The sequence below is a fragment of the Coffea arabica genome, chromosome 2c (genome assembly GCF_036785885.1).
Source record: "Coffea arabica cultivar ET-39 chromosome 2c, Coffea Arabica ET-39 HiFi, whole genome shotgun sequence".
NCBI lineage: Eukaryota > Viridiplantae > Streptophyta > Magnoliopsida > Gentianales > Rubiaceae > Coffea > Coffea arabica.
This window is the reverse complement of record NC_092312.1, coordinates 7,950,801-7,969,171: the sequence shown is the minus strand read 5'-3', so window position 1 is coordinate 7,969,171 and position 18,371 is coordinate 7,950,801. Positions and strand designations below refer to the sequence as shown.

At 37.7% G+C, this 18,371-nt stretch overlaps 4 protein-coding genes across 13 annotated transcripts; all 4 read right to left on the bottom strand.

The window, feature by feature from the left end:
* Window positions 1-326: 326 nt before the first annotated feature.
* Window positions 327-2,507, bottom strand: LOC113725631 (uncharacterized). Its single transcript, XM_072074073.1, has 2 exons — window positions 2,288-2,507; window positions 327-2,158 (listed from the first exon to the last, which is right to left on the bottom strand). Exon 2 carries the CDS (start codon window positions 2,153-2,155, stop codon window positions 641-643), a length of 1,515 nt encoding a protein of 504 aa, XP_071930174.1. The 5' UTR covers window positions 2,156-2,158; window positions 2,288-2,507; the 3' UTR covers window positions 327-640.
* A 275-nt stretch (window positions 2,508-2,782) lies between these two features.
* Window positions 2,783-6,985, bottom strand: LOC113725630 (uricase-like). Of its 2 annotated transcripts, none has more exons than XM_027248913.2 (9): window positions 6,876-6,984; window positions 6,389-6,712; window positions 6,214-6,306; window positions 5,691-5,766; window positions 4,780-4,889; window positions 4,189-4,280; window positions 3,840-4,013; window positions 3,562-3,655; window positions 2,783-3,186 (listed from the first exon to the last, which is right to left on the bottom strand). In XM_027248913.2, exons 2-9 carry the CDS (start codon window positions 6,596-6,598, stop codon window positions 3,103-3,105), a joined length of 933 nt encoding a protein of 310 aa, XP_027104714.1. In that variant the 5' UTR covers window positions 6,599-6,712; window positions 6,876-6,984; the 3' UTR covers window positions 2,783-3,102. The 2 variants fall into 2 exon arrangements, with proteins under 2 accessions (XP_027104714.1, XP_027104715.1); XM_027248914.2 differs by having other exon boundaries at window positions 2,929-3,461; window positions 6,876-6,985.
* Window positions 6,986-8,033: 1,048 nt separating this feature from the next.
* LOC113723809 (replication protein A 70 kDa DNA-binding subunit B-like) lies at window positions 8,034-17,601 on the bottom strand. Of its 9 annotated transcripts, none has more exons than XM_072074072.1 (11): window positions 17,304-17,601; window positions 16,892-16,947; window positions 10,600-10,748; window positions 10,156-10,432; window positions 9,952-10,048; window positions 9,697-9,821; window positions 9,497-9,575; window positions 9,268-9,400; window positions 8,877-9,037; window positions 8,666-8,786; window positions 8,034-8,571 (listed from the first exon to the last, which is right to left on the bottom strand). In XM_072074072.1, the coding sequence occupies exons 3-11, from the start codon at window positions 10,744-10,746 to the stop codon at window positions 8,209-8,211; spliced, it is 1,503 nt and encodes a 500-aa protein (XP_071930173.1). In that variant the 5' UTR covers window positions 10,747-10,748; window positions 16,892-16,947; window positions 17,304-17,601; the 3' UTR covers window positions 8,034-8,208. The 9 variants fall into 9 exon arrangements, with proteins under 9 accessions (XP_071930173.1, XP_027102581.2, XP_071930170.1 ...); XM_027246780.2 differs by having other exon boundaries at window positions 16,892-16,944; XM_072074069.1 differs by lacking the exons at window positions 8,034-8,571; window positions 8,666-8,786; window positions 8,877-9,037; ... (4 more) ...; window positions 10,156-10,432; window positions 10,600-10,748 and adding exons at window positions 13,781-14,869; window positions 14,953-15,870; window positions 15,982-16,041; window positions 16,168-16,266; window positions 16,367-16,725.
* Window positions 10,948-12,483, bottom strand: LOC113723808 (uncharacterized). The gene has a single exon (XM_027246778.1). The coding sequence runs from the start codon at window positions 12,481-12,483 to the stop codon at window positions 10,948-10,950; it is 1,536 nt and encodes a 511-aa protein (XP_027102579.1).
* Window positions 17,602-18,371: the final 770 nt, after the last annotated feature.

Here is an 18,371-nt window from a genome sequence, read left to right as displayed (position 1 = left end):
TTCTTTCCCCAGTCATACAACAACTTTGTTTTAGACTCTGCTGATGTTTTTCCCCAGCCAGCGTCAAACTGGCTGACAATAGATATCTTAAATCACGGGTTAGCAAGAGTGCCATCACTTGAAGCAAAATATTAATAAAAAATTTGAGAAGAACAAGGGAAAAACCTAAAAGAACAAGGAGTAGATAGTTACATGGTGAAAGGTAAAACCAAAATACAAAAGTATAAAAATAATTGCATATTGTCACCAAAACATGCTCCAGGAAACCCCCTCTCACCCCTCCCCCCCCCCCCCCCCAAAACCAAAAAAAAACTTAACAGGAAGAAAAGAGAAGGAACTCCTTTTGGCTATTCATAAATTTCAAAAGTACTAAACTTTTAGCTGTAATGCAGTAAGTGGTTTCATCATTTGATAAGCATTCTTTGCATACTGGACGGATTTTGAATCCTCTAAAGGTGTAATTTCGCAATACAAAAAATAAACTAAATGTCTATCTAGAAACTCACCTACATGTTTGAGTAACTCTCCAGCAGCTTAAGAACATCAATGTTCAACATGTACTCAGTCAGCAACAGAACCAATCATCTGCATAATATTGGGCAAAGGGAACTAAATAATTGTACAATATGTTGTCAAAACTCTAGAACACGTTATCAACAATCTGCTGTATGCTTTCAGTAACAATCCGGGCAACAATGTCAGGAGAGAATCTACTGATCATGTCTTCCCTTGCCTGCATTCCTTTGGCTTTAGCTTTTTCAGGGTTGGTAATTACATGCCTCATCAGAACTTGCAGCAGCTGGACAGAGGGCTCAGACCATAAATGGCCTTTAAATGGGCCTTCTTTCACTTCACTCATTCGTTCCACAGGTAATGGGTAACTATTATCCTCTGTCAAGTACTCAGTTGGCCCCGACCAGTTTGTAGCAATCACCGGTAATGACATAGCCATGGCCTCCACTACAGGCCTACCCCAGCCTTCTCCTCTCGATGGCAGAACAAATGCATCAGCTGCCTTGTAGAGTCTTGGCAAATCAACCTGAGCTATATGTGCATCAATGACATAAACTGGAGCCCAACCATTAACAGGTTTTTCCAAGTCTGAGTCCTCTACATATTCAACAATCTTATTACCAAAATCTCTATCAGAATGGTAAGGATTCGTTAACAAATACAAAGCAACATCATCAGCATTTGAAAATTCCTTCAAGTAAGACCTCAATAACACATCCCACCCTTTTCTATACTCCCATTTGAAAACGCTCAAGAACACAAAATTTCTCCCCATACTCAAGTTCTTAGTCTCTGACCCTAACACCAACGACCTTATTGAGGCAAGTTCCAAAGGCTCGTGCTTTACTGGATCAAAAAACTCCAAATCAACAGGCTGAACAATCTTGACAACCTTCGATGGATCAACCCCACTCTGCACAAAACTCCTTACATGAAATTCAGTAGGAACCCAGACATAATCCATCTGATTACACCTCTTAACATGCTCAGCGTTCACCCTATCAGTCTCAAACATAGTCCTCCCAATCACAACCTTAACATCACCAAAACCGGTTGGTGGGCATGGAAGGGTCTGAAACAGTGGAGGATACCAAGCACCTGGCTCACTATGACAAATTACAATAGTCTCATTCAATCTACACTTACTTTGATAAAGCTCAATAGCCAAGTTCCTCATTCCGAACGGTAAACCCTCCCAAAATTCAAAATTTTCTAAATCACCGTGCTGCTCAATGCTCAATCTAAATTTAAATCTCGGGGGTTCATTCTTTTTCATGTAATTATTTAAGGATAAAATGTAAGACCAAGCTTCAGAGCTGTACCCACCTCCTGAAAGGAAAGGTGCCATCCACAGCAGACAGTAAGGGGAAGTGGGACTAATGCTCGAGGGATTTGGGGCATTTTGGTTTGCAATTGGGTGGAGGGATCTTAGGAGTTTGTTTAGGAAATTGGGGTGTGATGTGAGGGTTGATTTTAGTTGGTGCGATTTGTAGTGGTTCGTTTTGGGGATACTCAAAGAAATTGCCACAAAGAGCACCAAGACTGATAGTAGATAAAAGAGTTTCTGTTTAAAGATAAAGGGGTGTGCTTGGGGGGCTTGAGTTCTTGATTGATGGGATTCTTGGTTTGCCCCTGAATTCATAATCTGATTTCCCGGAGAATGGATAATAAAAGCCAAGTTCAAAAAATGTTGAAAAGAAAACGAAGAATCTAGTTCACAAAACCCAATTTAAGGAATTAACTAGCAAAACACAGATAATTAGAGGGGGTTTACCGACTTAACAGGTGCTCTTCCTTCGGCGAGGCAAGAGAGACCCTTTGATCGAATTCGAAAGTGCTGCAGCCTTAGCTAGGCGGGGAGTTGTTGGACGAAGTGTGTAGTGAGCTAAAACTATTGCAGAAGAAAACAAATTCCTTCCTCAATCAGTTCGCTGGCAATGAAGGAACACAGTTAATGGAGCATCCCCACGAGGTCGTCAGGAAAGCAGTTAAACTTTATTTTCCTTTTTCTTTTTCTTTTAAAGCGAAAAGAAGTCACTAAAAGCGTGGAACATTTTTACCGGCCTTTGGTTGGCTTGCTTATCCTGATTCCATGACATGAAAAGTTAATGGAGCATTTACGTTTGGTGAAAAAGCAAGCAAGCAACCATTCACTCCACTCGGTTGAAAAACTGATTAAGAGGAGATTGAATGCTTAGTGCCCGGTCATAAAGAACGAAGACATTGAAGTTATTATAACCTGAAGGAAACATGAGAATATAGCCAATAGTTGACAAACCACGTTTCGGTGTCTTTTATTCAGGCACAAAATGCTGAAGAAGTTTGTGATGGAAAAAACAGTTAATTATCACTTCTGCTGTGAGTTGGGATGCTGAGGTTACATACTGTTCTTTGTACTAAAAGCTGACACACACATTTACATAATCGTTAATAGAGAGCTTATTCCGGTGATGATTATTAGAGTCATGTACAATTGGGTGGCTAATGAAAGCATCCCGTTGGAGTTCATGTACAACAGTCAGAATGACCATATCTACAAGCACGAGTCCTCAGCAACGTAGGGAAAACTTTTCCCCAGGCACTACACATTTACATCTTCGAACGAATGCGGCTTAGACTCGCTTCAATTGCTCCATGTGGTTCATCAGTTGGTAAATATACATCATCTTCAAACTGCAAAAGTCAATTACAGACAGCAGTTACAGCTTAGCATATCTGTAGATGAATCTAGCGTGCGTACTACAGAATTTCTCATTTCTATCGTCTCATCCACACTGCCACTGCAGTGTTACAAAGTTCAGAGGAAGCACTGAAGTTAAAAGTTGGACTTCAGCCAAAGATCACAGATGCATTTTAGTACAAGATTCATAAAACATGACCTCCTATGCAACTTATGACTGCTTTTCACAACAACTGTCCAAGACTAGTTGCTCAGTCTCTTCACAAGCCTGCAATTTTGTTAATTTGCTTTATCACATAAACTATGTGCTCCCAAGTGCATGTCTGACAATAGTTATCCCAATCAGTATAGAAAGTCAGTGATCTTACTTTCACAATGACCGGATTATCTTTGCTCGACAGGTTAACTGGTAGGAAATGAATGTTTGGCATCTTCAAGTCAACTGATGATAAATCATGAAACCTGAGATCATGAATATCAAGTGTCACTCAACTCCAATAATAGCATGTAAAAACAAGTGTCATGCCAAATATGAGTGGAAGATTTTGTCTCAAGGTGGAGACACCCACCCATCCACCCAGACACACACACACACATAGAGAGAGAGAGAGAGATAGGGAGGGAGGGAGAGAGAGAGAGAGAGAACCTTCCCAGAACAGCCTTTGCCATCTCGTATAGAGTGTACTGAACAGATGGACTGTATACTCCCATTTTAGGAGTGCCAAAGAAAGTGTCGACCAAAACCTTTTTCACACCAGTATAGCTATTGAAAAAGTAAAGTGGCTGCACAGGGATATTTTCAAGAGAATCGAAAGCATATCTGCACAAAGCAATGTATTCAGGGCCTTTAAGTACCACTATTAGGCAGAATTTAAGTACCAAACTCTGTAAAACAGAAAGAGATGAGAATCTTCGGGATTGCATAATACCCAGAAATTGGACAGTTCACATAATTCCTAGTGTCGCATTTTTTAACATAAAAGGGCATGTTGTACCTCCATGATGCAGTGACCTCAGTTCCCAATAATCTCTCCTGTGTATCTGGCAGCATCGTGTATTTGTCCCTTATAAATCCTTCAAAGCCTGACTGTTAAGAAGGCAAATGAGAAGCATGTTGCGCATGTGCTACATTTTATTGTACAACTGGCTGCTTTTATTCGAAATCAGATTTCTGAATAAAAAAAATCAAGAAGTTCACTTTGCATTATTCCTTTTTTGCAGCATGAAAAGGAATTTCTATTTCCTATAAGTTTGAAAAAATAATATTATGCTTTGTTGTCCAACAATGCACACTAGGGACATGTGGAAGTGACCAAGACAGGTTTGAAACATCTATCATCAGCCTCACTGACCTTAGTCATTCTCTACTGAACATGCAAGGCAATTTGACTCGCAAAAGGAGAATAAAGGAAAAACTTTAAGCACAACCAGAAGAAAAAATCTGTAAGGAAATGCTTTCTTCCAATTTCAAGGTGTTTCAGATAATGATGCTTGTCAAAACCAAATATGTTGCTAATTAGAAGATGACAGAACACAGATAGAATAGACATACAGCAACAAATAGATTGATTCCATGAATGACTTACTTGAGTTGTCTTAAGCAATTTCAGTTTTCCAATACCAGAAGCCACCTGCAAAGCTCCGCATTTCTTTACTACAACTTCTGTCGTATGCTCCTCAGATCCCAACTTAAAACCTATCGGCAAAGAAGTAGCAATGAAAATTTTTATTCACAATAAATGCAAATTCAATTTTGTTATGATGATGAAATGAAAGCTAAATTTTGAAAGCAAACTGTAGCTTGAGCTCTCACCAGGGAAGGATAAGTAGATTTTACAGCACATGATAGGAAATTCATACATCATTTTCACAGTTGTTTGTGTATATGTGCACAAAGATTGACATCATTTATGCTAATAAGTATATCAATAACCATAGTTTGGGTGGGAAGAATTAAAGCAACTATACGCTTGCTATTACTCACCAACACAGATTCTGAGATTAAGCAAATAGTACCAAACTTAGATCTCAGCTCCAAAAATATGACAATAGGCTAAAGCTTGAAAAAGAAATAGTCAATACATAAAGCAGTTATTGCAACAGTACAAAACTGTTGAATACCATCCTCAAATGAGCCAAGAATTAGTAGATGTTGCAGTTTGATCATCATGTCTTAAGTAATTCAATTAGTCATCAAGTGAGTACCAAAACATGTAATTTTTGAAGCATGGCATTAGATAGGAACACCAGATCGGGTAATCTGCTTCTGATGTAGCAAGATTTTGATATATAATGCAGGAAACCAGCAAAAGAATATGATGCAAAGGAGAAGTTGAACACACAAACATAAGTATTAAGCCTTGCAGCACTTCCAAGTTAGAACAGGTAAAGGAATAGCTAATTGGTAAGTTCAGAAACAAGCATAATTGTAATTAACCCGGAAAAAAAAAATCCTCAACTGCTTCGTGTGTTCTTTTAATTGATTCAAAAAACTTACCATGTTTATGGGATTGACCATCTACAGAGACACGCTCCCATTGCTTTTCCGCAATATTGACAATTGCGGTGGTGACCTACATTGGAAGATTGGAAGCAGAAATGGATGTCAGAACTACTACACAAATTCCTGTCAGTTAAGCAGCCTGGTCAACGCACTAAATTTGTTCTCACCCATCAACCCCACCTCCCCAAAAAAAAAAATTTTTTGCTTGAGAAATTTATAGCCCTTCTGGAGAGGAAGAAACCGAAGCAGATCATATTGCTTAACGTTCCAGAAAATGCATATAAAAGTCAAAACCTTTAATAGTTCTTTGGATCCATAGCAAATAAGCAAAAGATGAACTGTTTTATTAAAGATGCATCATATGGCATGGTGACCATCAAAAAGTGCAGGGCAGAGCTATAAACATCAAAACTGAATTTTTTAACTATAACACTTTAAGAAACAAGATTCATATAATATCATAATCGCATAATTGTATGAAAGATCAAAATTGATAGATTTGATAGTATGAAATTACCGGGTGGTAGAAAGTAGAGAAGTGGTTGGCAAGTTTAATGGCAAAAACCTCCACTGGGATCCGTTCAGAACATTCCTTAGCTTTAACATACACCTGTTTCAAATGGTCCATGAATACCACAGAGAGATGATTGAAATACCGTCTCAAAAAAATTAAGTTTTTTTGACTTTCATACGGTGTTTTTCATGGTATCGGTGGCGACGATGTTAGAATTATCGCCGGTGACATATGCAGGGATACAATCGGAGAGGAGGCGGATGCTGACGTTCCACTCGACGAAATGATGGGTGCCGTCAACATCTCTCCACACTCTCCCAACTCTCACTCTTTCCTTGCCGTGGCGCTGCTCTAGCTTCAGCCCTTCAACAACCGCACCTTCTGCCATGCTACCTCTGCAGATTTGTCCTCTGTTTTGGTGGAAGCGTTACCCTTTGCAATTAGGAGTGGTGGAGTGACCTTTGTGTAGGCTTTCATGTGCGTACTACATAGAGGCAAGATTCTGTTTGGATTGCAATTATGGAGAATATATATTTTAATAATATGATATGTATAAGATAAAAAATAATTAAATATATCAATAGAATATCTAAAAATAGTTTCAATGAAAAAACTAATGTTGAATACACAATTTTTTTTTAAACCAAATACTATATTCACCTAACTTGTTTTGAGTTTTGACGAATGCCTTAGTGTTGTTGCCTAGATGAGACTTGAGAGGCACCAGGACCAGGAAAGTTCGCAGGACATCAACCCAAGATTGTGAAGCCACTTCGCCCGAACAGAAAAAAGAAAGGTAATATTTGCACTCGCATTCACATATATTCCAATTTCCAACCTTCCTTAGACTCCATTGTCCACAGTAACGCTCATTCCTGTGGGCATTACCCAACTTAGACTTGTGGCCACGTTTGAAAGAAGCAAAGATTTGATTCTAATATTTGTATGTTGGTAGTGCGGTCCCATCATCTGGAAAAATTGGTTGGGCACAGAAATGAGGTCATTTTCCTCTTACACTGGATTCATGCAAAGTCTGGAACTTGTACAGAGAAAACAGGTTATGTGCAAGCTGAAGAACAACAGGAAATGAGGAAAATCAGAGGCAACACAGAGAATAGCTCCAGCAGAAACAATGAGGGATCCAGTGTATGGAAGCAGCTATGGAGTCTAGGCAAAAAGCACAAGTTGAAACACTTCTTGTGGAATTGCTGTGAAGGAGCTACTCAGGTCCAGAACTGGTAATGGAGATGCTTTGTGCAAGTGCTGTCAAAATACTTCTCCAATAGTCACAAATTTGAAAATTTTGCATTGCATTGGAATTAAACTAAGTAGTTAATAACCTTTTTATATAAGGGATTAGTGTGTGTGTGTGTTTGAATAAGTCACCGAGAAATGGTGGAAGGTTAGGCGTAAACGGACTTGTTTTAAATTTCTTTAAATTTTTTTTTAAAAATAGTGGAAGGTTGGTGGAAACTTTAGTCCTAGGCTTCCTCCAGATTGGTTCTGTATTCTTCAAAACACCATTATCGCTACGAGGCCCAATCTCACGAACGTCACCCTCTTTTGGTCGCTTGGGAGGCCTTCCACCTCCACGGCCTCGACGATTATCGGAAACAGCCAGCGGAGGAGACATGGATGAATTACCAAATCCTGCTGGCACTCGGAGGACGTGAATTGCTTTGTGATGGATTTGAAAGGGATTGGTCTAATTATATCTAACTAGGCATTCGACCCCGCGGCTGTCGCGGGGTGCCCATATTATGTAGTGTAACAGTGTTAATTGATGATTTATTTACGAAGAAGATGTTTACGTATGACATAGGTTCTGAATATATAAGCAAAAAGCATGCGTTATTTTTATATACATTCTAATTGGCGAGTGCAGCTTGCTACAAAAGTTAGTTGCAATTTTTACAGAACAAAATTCTAACGAGCTGCCTTGGTTGTTGAACAAAAAGTGTAGTTTTTACTCTTACATCCGACTGTAATGTGAACTGGTTAGTCTAGTTTTTGATGTTTTGTGACCTGAGAGAAATCTGGCTCAAGATTGTGCTTGACGGATGATGACATTTCTGCTAACAGTGAGGTTGAAGAGGCAGGTATTTCAGTGACATTTGTGTCTGAAACAGTTTCTTCAGCTGTATTGCTGAGTGCAGATGTTGGTCCTGTTAGTAGTGTTGGTGGCGTGGTCTGAGCCAGTTGATCAGAGAGAGTTTCACCTGCTGATTCTTCTGGGATGAATGCTGTTAAAAAGTAGAGTGGCGTGTATTGTCTCTGAGGTGGCCAATATGATCTGACTTCACAAAGTAGTGTTTGCCTCTGTAATTCTTCATTGATGCGCTGGATGGGAATTGGATCTTGCTGTAATATATATTTATTATAGTAAATGTTAAAAAGCTATGAATATGCATGTATTATATATTACCTTTTTATGAAGGTAAGTTCAATTCAGTACCTTGAGGTATCTTTCATAGATTTCTGAACCAGTGAATCCAAGTAATGTTTCTGCATGCCTGTCCTCTGCTGTGATTGATAGGAATCCGGTGTCATCGGTGATATTGAGCTGGACTTTGGCTCTATTGAAGTATTAGGAAAAGAGACTTTAAAATTTTTACTTGGCAAAAGAATTGTAATTACTGTACAGCTATATCAAATCGAACACTTACTTTGGTCTTGGAATTTTGTTTTTGGAATCACAAAAGTTACAATCAAATTCAACATCCATCAAAGCGCCAGTAGACTTGTTGCAAGTAGGACAAGTAGGAGAGAAAAAGCGTTGGTTGAGATTTACTATTAATGGCATTCCTTTGATCCAGAAATGTTTCATCTGTTGTCGTAGGAGTTTAAAATGATAATGCATAAGTTTCCAAAGGACAAGGGAAATATTTGAGAATGTAAAAAGGGAATATAAATATGTGTTATATGAAATCTTGATATACTGGAGGTGTAATGAGTATGAGAGAAATAAATATAATGATGGATGAGGGATATTGTGAAGTTATAGGAACAATGTGGATCAGGCATTAAAGTGCAACTTGAGTAAGGAATGAGATGTACCTGTGGTGTGGAAGAAATGATCTGTGAGATTGGCCGTATTTGGGTTTGAAGTGGTGGAACTGGCTGCTGCTTGTCCTTTTCATATAATTTCTCATTGATGACTTTGTGAATGTATGATCTGTTCTCATCGATCCTATAATATAGGCTAAGAGTTAGAATAGTGACTCATATAGATATTTCTTATGAGTAGATCAATCCTAGTTCTAGAGGGTGATGTAATTATTCATACCAGATTTTCATTGTGGCTGCTTGTTGAAGTGGGGGATCAAGAACTATGGTAGTATTCGGTCTTGTAGTGATATCAATTGCTTCAATAATCCAGGTAAATGAGTATGTGAAAAGTAAAAAATAATAATGTATTGAGTCAATGTATATAGATGAGTATCTGATAAGAAAAATATATGTTTGTTTGTGCCATAGAGGATTTACCATGAAATGCTGTGATCTTTGGCCTGATAATCAGTATGACTGGATTTGTGTGAATCATATTCATCAGTTGAATTCCTTCAATATAGACGAATGGCTCCCACATGGTGAAAATCATTGGTCTGCATCTGTACCAATAATATATATGATAATCTTAATGAAGGTAAATATATATACAGGAATATATGCATTTTTAATATATGATATCTGTTTAGATGAGTATAAAATTCAAAAAAAAACATTAAGTGGAAATCATACTCTGGGTTTACAGCAACAAATCTCCGAATTGTTCGAGGTCCTCTAGCAGTTGGTATGATTGTTTCTGGGAATCCTTGTATAATAGCACAGAGGATATCTGCAGTGAAATATTGAGTAAGTGAAATATAATTTCTGCAACATAGTTAATGTGAAAATATATAGTCTATTTATCTGTAATTGTAAGTTGAGGAAGGGAAGCAGTACTAAATCTATCAACATCACTATTTTTGTATTTGTCAAGCTGCCAAAATGAAGTAATGGGGAAATGATCTTCAAATTGTATTTCTTTTGCGTTGGTTGCTGCTTTAATGAAGGTGGCCTTTGTTACTGTGAGTTGATATGGCAGGGATCCAGCTTGATTTCTTGCATCTGTTATAGGGGATATACTGGCATTGCCAATATAATATGCATGATATAGTTGAAGCTTGTTGTCTGCATGGCTTACATCTCTATTGAATGCAATTGCTTGAATTGTTTCATTCTGGAAAAAAGAGTAGTGAGTTACATATATGAAGTAGCTAATTAGAAGAAGGAAAGATAATAGGGATGAGAAATGGTGTATACCAGTCAGATGGCAAAAGGCATGAGCAAGTCTATGGTAAAAGATACAAGCAGTTTATAAGAGAGAGGAAAGTATAAGTGTTTTACTTTTTCATTTGCAAACATGAAACGCTGGAACAAAGAGCCTTGGTCTTTTGCAGGGAATATATTTGATTTTTCCATCACAATGATCTTGATCATCCAATCGTGAGATTTTTCTGTTAGATCACTAATCGGTGTGCATCTGTTGTCCATATCTGTAGTATAACATAAAAAGGTTTACAGCTGTTGAATAGATTAACTTATAGAAGCAGACAGGAGGCATACACATAATCATATAATATAACCATGCAGAAAATTATTACTCAAGTATCAGCAGTTGAATAGATTAACTTATAGAAGCAGACAGGAGGCATACACATAATCATATAATGTAACCATGCAGAAAATTATTACTCAAGTATCAGCAGCAGCAGCTAGGATTTCGTGATAAACAATATTTCGAGTATAACTGGTTTCTGTAGAATGGACAGTAACAGATCTTAGCAAGATCTTCACATTTGCTGAGGTTCTTGCTCTAGACAATGCAACATATAATTGTCCATGTGAAAACACAGGTTCCTTTAAGTATATTCCAACAAAATCAAGTGTTTGTCCCTGTGACTTGTTGATTGTCATAGCAAAGCATAATGAAATTGGAAACTGAGTTCGTTTGAAGGGTATTGGATAAGACTCATCATTGGAACTGTGCAATGGAATACGAGGAATGAAAACATGCTTGCCAATATGAATACCAACTGAAATTTCAGCATGTATTATATTCTTATCAAAATTTAAACAAATGAGACGTGTTCCATTGCATAAACCTTGTGCAGGGTTAAGATTTCTAAGAAGGATAACTGGGCACATTGGTTTCAAAATTAGTTCATGTGGAGGCAATCCAGGAGGCTGAATAGAATTTAAGAAATCTCCATGATCAGCTTGTTTTGTTGGATCAAGCGTTTGATCAAAACTGAGGTATCTGGTTTCTTGTCCTGGAAATCTTTGAATCAAAATTTGATTGACTTCTTGAACAGTCTCATTTGTTGTACTCAAAATAGCTCTATTAGCAACTGCAGAGCTGCTGGTTAAAAAGTCAAACAAGGATGGATACACAGTATTTATTAGTAGGTTTAATGAGGTTGTATCATCAATAAAAGGTATAAGCATTGAAGAAGGAAGCTTGATTTTGTTATCTAGAATAGTTGGCTCTGTTCCATCTCCTATTTTCAACAAGAAATCAGAAAATGAGGGATCTAACCGTGCTCTCATATTTTCAGTGAGTCGGATTTTTTCTAGATGAGGCCACAGGTAAGAATTGACAAGGGATGCAGAGATGTAATCTTCTCGTTGCCTTTTTCTAACCACCGGCAAAGTTTGTCGAAAGTCTCCACCAAAAACAATTACTTTTCCACCAAAGATGGAGTCAGAATTCAGCAAATCTTTCAATAATCTGTCAAAGGATTCAATGGCATATTTTTTGGCCATTGCTGCTTCATTCCAGATTATTAGCCGTGCAAGTTGAACTAATTTACTGATGGCACTTTGTTTGGAAATGTTGCAGGTGCTGTTAATTTCTTGCTGAAGAGGTATCTTAAAACGAGAATGGGCAGTCCGACCTCCAGGAAGAATTGATGCTGCAGCTCCAGATGTTGCTGTTGCCAAGGCAATATCTCCCCTTGATCTAACAGTTGCAAGCAAAGCCTTATATAAAAAAGACTTCCCAGTGCCTCCAGGTCCGTCAATGAAGAATGCAGCTGGAACATTGGCATTGATTTTTTGCATTATTTTGTTAAATGCACTTCTTTGAGCATGATTGAGCATCGATGAAGCTGCCAAATCTTCTTCAGAAATGGGAATTGCGTATTCTGCTTCAATTTCTTTTGTGATAGCAGCGAAAGGCATTGTTGAAGTTAATTGTGAGAAGCCAAAATCTGCTATATTCTTTCCCATTATTTGTAAATATTCATCAATAAGATGAAGAACTTTTGCTTTTGTTTGTTCCTCTGATAGGAATGACTGATTTGCTATGTCTTCTGATAGGGAGTCATAAAATTTGTTCCAAAGGTTTTTTGGATTGCTCGGTGGACAATATATCAAGATAACAGCAAACAATTGCCTGAGAGATTATGGCATCTTGTATAGGGCAGCTTCTGATAGACATTGCTCCGTTCCATTGTCAATCTGTAATAATCCTTGAATTTCTGCAGCTCTTTTGAATGAACAAGCAATGAATCCATTTACTGTTTTGAGGTCAGTAAAGGATTTTGGTCTTTGAGGGTGCTCACCTCGGCCACCCCGCGTGTCCGAGGTGAAGTCACCTCGTCCCTCATCGGAGCCCATCCCTGTCTTGAGCACAACCCCAGAGCCCGGCTTCATCCCTAGTCCACCGTGTAGGTGACCTCGGCACATCCACCTCGGCCGCAGTCTGATGATGTGAACCTGCCTGACATCTTCCAGGATCAGCACTTTATCTGAAAAGCATGGGAGGCACTTGATGGCACCTGCACCATATCCTCCGTCATCACTCCCAAGCGGCTACAGTGTCAGAGTCAGGCTCCCCGACAGGAGACAGAGCCGTAATGTCAGAGTGGGTCCCACTAACATAAGTCCAGAGTCTCGCCTCTACTCTTCTATAAATACCTCCCTCACACTCCCACCAAGTAAGCGGACACTGTTCATTAACTCATTCTCATTATTCTCGTTCTCATACTAACTTGATCGTCGGAGTGATACCAGGGGAGAAGCCCCGCCACACACTTCGGACGAGGAGGTTCACTTCGGACACAGGAGTTCACCTCACTTCATCTCAGAGAGGACTGATCCAGGTCGGTCTAGTTACCAACCAAAAATCACCTCCTCAGTCTTCGAACATGCATCAGTAGCATTCTAAGATAATATCTCTCGCCTTCTATTGGATGTGCTGTGGTCACACGTCCAATGACTTGTCCACGTTTTCGAGCATACCAGATTCTATTATCTTCATCCCAGACAAAATATTGAGGAAATTCCTTATATAATAAATTGAGATCTTCAGCTTGCTTATTTGTTCGATTCATAGCAAAGAATTCTGTAAGCATTGTTCGTTGAAGTCTTTCATCTTCAATCACATCTTGCAATGGTCTGTCTTCATGGAAGGAGACTGGTTGATAATCTTGTAGATGTAAATGGAGAACAATAACAGCTGGATTAATAACACTGAGATCGAAAGCGAAGATTCTCCACATAGCTTCTGGAGCACAGATCCATCGAGCAGACTGGAAATTTTTGATTTCATCAACAATTTTGTCTGCTTGTTCTGCATTCAACTGATATATAACTCAGTCATGACCCTTGTATATATATTTATATATATATTTTACAGCTTCGATAGCAGAACAAACTTCAACGTTGATGTGGCAATCATATTTTGCTAAAAGATATGCATTATAATGGATAATCCAACGATTGTCTAACTGATGATCTCTGATCATGACACTGTTTCCATCATCACGCCTTCTATACAATGGATATGAGCTTTTTCCATGCTTGGTGAAGTCACAAAAATCTTTTGGATAGTTGTTTTTGCATTTTTTATTTTGTCGCATACAAGGGCTCTTTGGGTTCAGAGAGCCGCACGGACCATGAAGCATATGCTTTACAACAAGAGAGAATATATATGGTGATCTGATTCTGTCTGGCAACTCTGCAGAGACAATTCGGTCATATTCTTCTGGAGAGTGCATTTTCCACTTGTCTTTAAGGATGATCAAAAAGTGAGCGTGTGGCAGACCTCGTTTTTGAAACTCAATCACGTATGTATATGCTGCTACTTGTCCAAAAATATGCTTTTTCAATAGGTCTTCCTTCAACTGTTCTATTTTTGCACGGAAGACGCGAGCAATCAAGTCAGGTCTATTCTGAGTTTCATCATTTTCCCCCAAATGCTGTTTGATTTCGGGCCACGATGGATTGCAGGTGATAGTAAGGAAAATATCAGGTTTTCCGTAGCGTTGCACCAATTCCATTGCATCCATGTACCTGCGATGCATATCTCTTGGGCCACCTATAAAGCTTGCTGGCAAAATGATGCGTTTGCCAACATTTGCGCCATTTGTTTCACCATTTGCAGTAGTGGCTAACAATCCTTGATATGCTTCTGTTCTTAATTTGTTTTGTCTGCTTCTGTAGAATTCCAATCTTGAAGTCTCCAGTTTGACATAAGTGTCAACAGAGTATTGTTGCAGAAGACGACTAATATGCAGAAGGTTCGACTGATCCCCATTCCTAATTTGAAACTTGTATGCATAGTATTCTCGGCATGAAACAGTTGGCCTGCGTTTTTTTTTTTGCTTGACAGCTGCAGTAATAATAAAAATTTAAAGACTTTAAGAAGAAGATTTTCAAATGATAAAATGATTGAACAAAGATATATGGTCGTACCTTTCTCTTCTGCATCGATAATTTGATCGATATTAGTAGATTGATGAAGAGGCAGTAAATTTTCTTCACTGCAAGTCTGATTAGGTCGGTCCAATATATCAGCTTTGGTTTTTCGTAGAATTCCTGGATGCCAACCCGTTTCGCCTCGAGCATATATAAGAGGGTACTGCAATGCATCATAACATCCATAGTATTGCTTAACTATTTTCTTACTGCCTGTTTTTGTCGAAATTTCGATGTTTTTCGAAGTCTGAGTGTCATTCAGATCACTTTCAGACCAAATGGCTGCAACTTGAGATACTGTAGGTGCGTTGTAGACACGTTGGTCGAAGCCTGGGTCAGATTTTAGAAATATCCGATATCTGTCTAAATCCTGAAGTTCTGCTAAGCTTCGAATAAAAGCAGAATACGGATTTTCATGGAGTATTGACCTAAGCTGTTCTACAATAGACTCCCTGAATTTGCTTGAGATAGCCATTCTATTTGCTAATTCATGTTCTGTATCATAAAAATAAAGTTGCAAGTTCGATGCCTTTTCATCTTCAGAAGGGACTAATGAGTTAATAAAATGGTATATTTGTCCTTGTACTCTAAACGTATAAATGCCATGATTCCTCTTGCTGAGTTCTTTATTGTAATGGACCCCCAAAGATGTAAAAGCAAACATGTTGTTATAACTCCTAATGCATTGTCTAAACTCTTTTGATTCAGGAGTGTTTGCTTTATAAAGCTGTACTAATTTATCAGCCATTTTAGTTGGTGCTAATCTGATTTCTCCAGAAGCACAGCAAAATCGAGGTGGCTCCATGTAAAATCGCTTAGCATGGCAGTGAATACAATCTGGAACAGATGGCAATATACTTGGCTCTGATTGTATCTGCTGTATGAGCGGTATATTTCTTGGACGTCGATGATTACCTAAAAGTATACAGCATAATCGATATTTCGTTATATTAAAAATGCAAGTGTATTTTCTCGTATGAGTAGGATATAAAATATAGGAGGGAAATCCAAAATTTGATAAGATACCCGCTCTAACTCTTGAGGATGTTGCTATATCAAATCTTTCCTTGATGGTAGATGATGAGGCTGAAAATTCAAAGTTTGGAATGCAAACTGAATATTTTTTGGGGAAATGAACTAATTGAGAGAGCTAGCATGTTTCTCTGATTTCATAGTGATAGTCAATGGTTGAAAGATGGATATTACTGCTACCTGAATGAGAAGGAAGAGGAAATTGATGTACATGAACATGCGATGAAGCTGGATGAAAGAGGCTCTGTGAAACTGAATCATCATTTATAGGCGAACAAACTATATGAATAAAAGATTAGGACAATGATTACATTTGATATAGCTGAGAAGAAAAAGAAGACAGAGCTAAGATCATGTATGAATAAGAGAAGAATAATACATGAATCAATGGCAGAGACAGCTGATGTAGATGGAATATCTGTTTTATCTGAAAGTGAAAAGACAGGCAAATCCAAACAAAAAACAGCCGACTGTGTGTTTAGGCGGCAAATCATCATGAATAGGAACATCAAAAAGGTTGTGCTCAGTTGTTTCAGGAATAGCAGTCTGTGTTTCTGCAATTTGGCTTCTTTTATACTGAACTACTTTCTTGATGTATCTTTCACGATCACGGCGACTTTTTTCTAAACGATATTCATCCTCTGATGAAAATTTACGCTTGCGACCCATATGCAATTGCAGCTAAAACCAATAGAATTCTGTTATCCATAATGTGCAACAATAATAATGACAAACCATCTGGAGTTTGTTCAAGCAAGCAGAATAAGTGTGGATGAGAAAGATGATCGTTATTCAATAGGCAAAGAAATAACAAACATGATTTGCAAGATAAAATACAATAAAGTAGAATAGACTACGTAGTAAGCAAATGAGAAGCAATTAAGTGAAGAAAGGATTGCTTTACCTGAACAATAAACGTCAAATAGGATGGTGGAAAACTGGGGCGTATTGAATGAACTGCTATGATCATGGAAAAAGGACACACAGTGAGCATGAGCAAAATACACCAAAATGGAAAAAGTAAGCAGTTTTTTTAAATTTGGTAATAGTTTATGGAGTCACTTAACGTAAGAAAATTCAGAGTTAATGCAGACTAAAAAGTTGCAAGAAAGAAAAATGATTCTGTGCGAAGCAGTAAGTTTTTTGGCAAAAATTATGGGAACAAAACAGATATTTTTAGGTAATTAACAAGGAGGAGAAAATGATTGAAACATAACTTCAATCACAAGGAAAGAAAATAAGTAACTGCAGATAGATTAAGAGTAAACGAGGAAAAGGTCAGCCAAAAAATCCAGTAAAGAAAAACAAGCACATACCTGACTGAAGCCGAGGTAAAACTGAGAATTTGAAACAGGGATTAGGAAAAGCAAATAGAAAATAAACAGCTAACAGAAAGGGGCAAGAGAAAAGAGAAACATCTCTAAAGCATTATAATAGTTGGTAGTCGGTATATAAAGAAAACGAAACCAAAGAAACTGACGGTGAAATGGTTAATGTAGACGGAACGCATAGCCTTCAACTATACAAAAAGTCTGTAGTTTGGCCGAAGCACGTGCATGCATTAAATGTGACTAATGATTGAAAGTCCACTATGACAGTATGTAATCTGTGAAAGAATCGAATGAAACAAGCATATCTCTATCTTTAAGTACATGACATCAACTGTAACTACAGGTGTAACTTCAAGTCTCTAACCACGTAAGATGAATTTTGTGCCACGTAACCTCTAATCACCAAGGAACAACCACGTCAAATTTGATAGCATGCGGTGGCATCGTAGAAGAATTGCTATGTATTTTGCTAAACAAATGCAAAAAACTTTAAAATGAATAATTGAGTAGTCAACAAATATTTATTAGGTACACACAAGATTTAAATTTGTGTTAATATGTATACATATATATAATTTTTTGGAAATAAATATTCTTGTTGATATATATATTTTGTTAAAAGCTTTAAATTAATAATATTAGATACACATTTATGTTATATTACTCAATCTTAATTTAATAATTAATCTTAAAACGAAAAAGCTTTAATAGCTAACAAATATTATCAAGCTTATACGCAAAAGCTCTAATTAGCTTTAATTTAATCAGACACACAACTAATCATCATTTTGATACGATCAAGCTTATACACAAAAGCTCTCATTGGCTTTAATTTAATATTAATAAGACATACAACTAATTATTACTTTGTATTGAGCACATTTATGTTATGCCACTCAATCTTAGAACACAAAAGCTTTAATTTAATAATTGAGTAGCTTGAATTTAATAATTGAGAGGGCTTGATTTAATAGAAGAAAGCGGGACAATTAATTTATAACTTCTAGCTGAAGTTTCGCGCCTTCACAGGCACATATTGGGAGCAGAGGACAT